General features: G+C 42.5%; 1 protein-coding gene across 1 annotated transcript in view; it reads right to left on the reverse strand.

The window, feature by feature from the left end:
* LOC115155507 (heparan-sulfate 6-O-sulfotransferase 3-B) overlaps positions 1-4,327 on the reverse strand; it is a 127,770-nt gene extending 123,443 nt beyond the window's left edge. The window contains exon 1 of the mRNA XM_029702173.1: positions 2,930-4,327. Within this exon, the coding sequence (XP_029558033.1) occupies positions 2,930-3,468 (539 nt within the window). The 5' untranslated portion in view covers positions 3,469-4,327. The remainder of the gene's footprint in view (positions 1-2,929) is intronic.
* Positions 4,328-6,069: the final 1,742 nt, after the last annotated feature.

Genomic DNA, 6,069 nt, shown 5'->3' on the forward strand with positions numbered 1-6,069 from the left:
TCTCAACCCCGCCCTATGCAATTGGGTCCTGGACTTTCTGACGGGCCACCCCCAGGTGGTGAAGGTAGGAAACAACATCTCCACTTCGCTGATCCTCAACACTGGGGCCCCACAAGGGTGCGGGCTCAGCCCACTCCTGTACTCCCTGTTCACCCATGACTGTGTGGCCATGCACGCCTCCAACTCAATCATCAAGTTTGCAGATGACACAATAGTAGTGGGCTTGATTCCTAAACAATGACAAGACAGCTTACAGGGAGGAGGTGAGGGCACTCAGAGTGTGCTGTCAGGAAAACAACCTCTCACTCAACGTCAACAAAACAAAGGACATGATGGTGAACTTTAGGAAACAACAGAGCACCCCTCTATCCACATCGACGGGACATAGTGGAGAAGGTGGAAAAATGTTACTTCCTCGGCATACACATCACAGACAAACTGAAATGGTCCACCCACATAGACAGTATGGTGAAGAAGGCGCAACAGTTCCTCTTCACCCTCAGGAGGCTGAAGAAATTTGGCTTGTCACCTAAAACTCTGACAAACTTTTACAGATGCACAGTTGAGAGCATCCTGTCGGGCTGTATCACCGCCAGGTTCGGCAACTGCACCACCCTCAACCGCAAGGCTCTCCAAAGGGTGGTGCGGTCTGCACAACGCATCACCGGGGACAAACTACCTGCCCTCCAGGACACCTACAGCACCCGATGTCACAGGAAGGCCAAAAAGATAATCAAGGACAACAACCACCCGAGCCACTGCCTGTTCACCCCACTACTATCCAGTTGGCAAGGTCAGTACAGGTGCATCAAAGCTGGGACCGAGAGACTGAAAAACAGCTTCTATCGCAATGCCATCAGACTGTTAAACAGCAATCACTAACTCAGAGAGGCTGCTGCCTACATACAGACTCACATCATTGGCCACCTTAATAAATGGATCACTAGTCACTTTAAATAATGCCACTTTAATCATGTTTACATATCTTACATTACTCATCTCATATGTACAGTGGGGCAAAAAAGTATTTAGTCAGCCACCAATTGTGCAAGTTCTCCCACTTAAAAAGATGAGAGAGGCCTGTAATTTTCATCATAGGTACACTTCAACTATGACAGACAAAATGAGGGGAAAAAATCCAGAAAATCACATTGTAGGATTTTTTTATGAATTTATTTGTAAATTATGGTGGAAAATAAGTATTTGGTCAATAACAAAAGTTTATCTCAATACTTTGTTATATACCCTTTGTTGGCAATGACACAGGTCAAACGTTTTCTGTAAGTCTTCACAAGGTTTTCACACAATGTTGCTGGTATTTTGGCCCATTCCTCCATGCAGCTCTCCTCTAGAGCAGTGATGTTTTGGGGCTGTCGCTAGGCAACATGGACTTTCAACTCCCTCCAAAGATTTTCTATGGGGTTGAGATCTGGAGACTGGCTAGGCCACTCCAGGACCTTGAAATGCTTCTTACGAAGCCACTCCTTCGTTGCCCGGGCGGTGTGTTTGGGATCATTGTCATGCTGAAAGACCCAGCCACGTTTCATCTTCAATGCCCTTGCTGATGGAAGGAGGTTTTCACTCAAAATCTCACGATACATGGCCCCATTCATTATTTCCTTTACACGGATCAGTCGTCCTGGTCCCTTTGCAGAAAAACAGCCCCAAAGCATGCTGTTTCCACCCCCATGCTTCACAGTAGGTATGGTGTTCTTTGGATGCAACTCAGCATTCTTTGTCCTCCAAACACGACGAGTTGAGTTTTTACCAAAAAGTTCTATTTTGGTTTCATCTGACCATATGACATTCTCCCAATCCTCTTCTGGATCATCCAAATGCTCTCTAGCAAACTTCAGACGGGCCTGGACATGTACTGGCTTAAGCAGGGGGACACGTCTGGCACTGCAGGATTTGAGTCCCTGGTGGCGTAGTGTGTTACTGATGGTAGGCTTTGTTACCTTGGTCCCAGCTCATTGCAGGTCATTCACTAGGTCCCCCCGTGTGGTTCTGGGATTTTTGCTCACCGTTCTTGTGATCATTTTGACCCCACGGGGTGAGATCTTAAGTGGAGCCCCAGATCGAGGGAGATTATCAGTGGTCTTGTATGTCTTCCATTTCCTAATAATTGCTCCCACAGTTGATTTCTTCAAACCAAGCTGCATACCTATTGCAGATTCAGTCTTCCCAGCCTGGTGCAGGTCTACAATTTTGTTTCTGGTGTCCTTTGACAGCTCTTTGGTCTTGGCCATAGTGGAGTTTGGAGTGTGACTGTTTGAGGTTGTGGACAGGTGTCTTTTATACCGATAACAAGTTCAAACAGGTGCCATTAATACAGGTAACGAGTGGAGGACAGAGGAGCCTCTTAAAGAAGAAGTTACAGGTCTGTGAGAGCCAGAAATCTTGCTTGTTTGTAGGTGACCAAATACTTATTTTCCACCATAATTTGCAAATAAATTCATTAAAAATCCTACAATGTGATTTTCTGCATTTTTTTTCTCATTTTGTCTGTCATAGTTGACGTGTACCGATGATGAAAATTACAGGCCTCTCTCATCTTTTTAAGTGGGAGAACTTGCACAATTGGTGGCTGACTAAATACTTTTTTGCCCCACTGTATGTGACCAATAACATTTGATTCGGATTTGATTTGGATGTCTACATCCCTGAGACCTGTAAAGCATCACCAACAACTCAGTGTTGTTTCAGGCAACTTAAAATATCTGTTTTGCATTACAGTTCATAGTGTCGAAGTTCAACATTTAACTGTAAGAACGCTATGCTGCAATTGCAGAAGTTGAAGCCCTTTTTCTTGAAGGCAATGCTACTGAAAGTGTGATTGTCAATGTAAAGGTAATTCTCCAGTATAGTAAAATGTGTATACACACACACACACACACACACACAGATCACATAGAATGTTATACAGTACCTTTTGTTCTTTTGAGCTTTCTTCTTGTCCATTATGACAGGCACACAGTTGGTGAGCTCTGTCCAGTCCGCATGCAAACCACAGCTCCAGCCTGTAGAGAACCGAGAGAACAGCCAGGACTCGTCTTTGCCAGGTCGGTGGCATGTACATTTCTTCTGCCCTGATTTACAGTCGCATGGCTGCTCCAAACGAATATTCCTAACTAAGTGCCTTCCAAACGTGGTTCCACCAGTCTTTTGAATGTGTAAAAACACTATCACATCGTCTCCTTTGATGTTGAAATCCACGTGCCGCTGAAGGTCTCGTTCAGTAAAGTTGAATTTTGACGGCAATTTCGGTGGGCTGTCATCCTCCAGTTCTGTGTAAAAGTCTTCGGTTGCCCGATATTGGGTAGAAAGTTGACTGGCCCCTCTCAATTTTTCCCCAGTCTTAAAGTGGCAAGAGTTGCTGCCAGCTGGACAGATATATTGATAGCCTATCATTACAAAAAGAACAGCTAAAATAGGAACTAAGATCAGCTTATTGGATTTCTCATCCATTATAACAATAAGGTGTTTTCATATTAGTGTGAATTATTACACATGATCCTTTCAGTAGTTGCTTCTTGATTCATCATAATAATGTCTACAGACCTTCAAAGTGCCACATGTTGATGGACAAGGCTATCAAAAAGCGTATTCTGGTCTAAGCATGTAGCCTACCTTTATGTTTTAAGGATACGGCATTCATATTCCTCAACGCATATAATTTTAAACAAGGCAGGTTTGCAAAAAAAACCATGTCATATTTCGGTTACATATCGCTGTTGGTTGTCCGAACTTCACAGACGGTGCTGCATACTAACGTCCCTCGTACTTGAATTTCAAGTTGAAACGAGCCATTCAAAATGTTTTATTCTGATCCCACAAAATGACAATTTACGTCTCACGAAACAGTCCCGTCGGTTTAAATTCAGCACCACAAACATGCATGTAGGCTGTAGGTTAGTGGAGAAACGCCAGACGTTATCCTTATGTCCAAGGCGTGCGCAAAAGGAGGCAAGTGACTGCAGCTCCGACTACAGTGGGATGGGTCCTGAAGCTTCCTCATACATCGCGCGTTTAGTTTCAAATATTGTAGGCTACTACTTGAAGATGCTGTATCCAAGACTCGGTGATCATGTTACGCACTCTTCGTTGTCATATCCTATCTATCGATTTGTGTGGACACATATTGTAGGCTACCCTGGCTTTAGGCTAGCATAGGAGAAAGGGCTCATAATCTTATCTCGTAGTCGTAGAACAGATAGCCTGCATTCAGCTCTTGCGGATCAGTCAGCACACACAAGTGACCCGACAACTGAAAGTCGATATTCGTAAAATTAACTATGAGCAATTGAGAACGGAATGTGAGTTTAGTGCTGGGCAATTAGCAAATAGTAGATTTTATACCAAGAAAATTGAACCAAAAGCACGTTGAAAATGTTCTACAAAAGTCAATGGTTAGAATAATAAAATAAAAACGACAGCCAATCGAAGGTGGGAAAACAATGTATCCAGTCCAATCCAAATACTGTAGGCTACTAACATCATGCAGCCAGTTTCATGCATTGACATATGGTTTCATGAGAGCCAAAAGCAATTGAAACACAGTTTGCTGATATTAATACATTCATGAAAAAAATAAACAAACAAATATTTTTAGGATCACCATTCGTGGGAATGAACCTTCATCACTTTCGACTTCAAGCACCATGGACAGATCCCAGGTATCACGTAACAATACAATAGGCTTTTCTAAGTTGTTGACGCATGCAATCTACTGCAAATTGTTGATGTATTTAGTCTACTGTTAGTTGTTGAGCCATGGTTCTGACAATCGGTAGGAAGGATGAATCATTCCCACGAAGAACACTTTGTGGGAAAATCGCCTATAGTCTACAGGACATTGTTGGTGAATCGTGTTATTTGCTGTGTTATAGCCTATTTTTTAGAATCCCTCTAAAAGAGACATCCGAGATCCAAATAGACTATATGTATATTGCAGTCTACTTATTTTGTTTCAGGAATCACATTATGTTGGCTAACTATATGGGACATAACATTAACCAAATTCAGCCTAGTTCCAAGTCAAAATGAGTCTTAAATAGGCCTACTTCACACACAGCAACTGCTACACCTCATATTGTTGGCTGTGCTGTTGTACATGTGAAAATATGATTGGGATTTCAAACCAATATTAGACGGATGTTGTTGGTATTAAGGCTTAGAAGTGACAATGGACAGCAAGCTTGTGCTTTACGGGTGCGTAGTCACTGGTCCCAACCTTGAGCTCCTGTGGGAAGATGGAATGGGAGGGGTGGCCAGAAAGGCCGGCTTTAAGAACAACACCCACAAAAGGACAAAGTCATCAGGACTGTACTACACATGGATTGCATTAGCTGCCAGTGTTCAGCAGAAGAACACGGAAAAAGCAGAGGAAGTTAGCTGAGGCCTGACTAACGGATGGTCTGACACTGTGAGGATCACCACTAATGTGTTCTTTTCAGAGATGTACCACAGAGTTCACCAAGCCACATTCAGACAGTCTCTGAGATGTGGAGAAAATTTTAAGAATCGAAAGGTCATGGAAATGAAAAGGGTCGGTCCACTCACAAAGAAAAAATAGGCTTTCCTATAGGCCTTGAAGTCCTAGAAGTAAATGTTTTTCTTCCAACTTATTCGGTGTCGGTATTCCAGACACATCAGGATCATTGGTTGTTATTTTTGGATTAAAACAAGTGTTTTTATGGTTAATATTATATTTCTGTTGTTTATTTCCACTACAGGAGCCAAAGTCTCAAAATATGCTTTTGTCTGGATATGGTGTTGAATAGGCCATAAAAAGCACTGAATACAAAGCTGTGAATGACACACAAGTAAACAGTGTGTTTGTGCATGTCTATTCTGTATTAAAATATATTCAACAGATGCTAATTGAAGAACGTTAATGGCAGTTTATTATTTTTCTATACAGAAAGGAACAGTGAACAGGATGACATTGATGAAGTCCAGGGCTTTCTCGTCGGGAAATTGACGTAAGTCAATGTGTTTGTATAATGAGATTGGAACAATATAATCACCTTCTCCCTTCCTCCATCCCAGAAAATCACACCAGGATTT

The sequence above is a fragment of the Salmo trutta genome, chromosome 20, assembly GCF_901001165.1.
Source record: "Salmo trutta chromosome 20, fSalTru1.1, whole genome shotgun sequence".
Lineage (NCBI taxonomy): Eukaryota > Metazoa > Chordata > Actinopteri > Salmoniformes > Salmonidae > Salmo > Salmo trutta.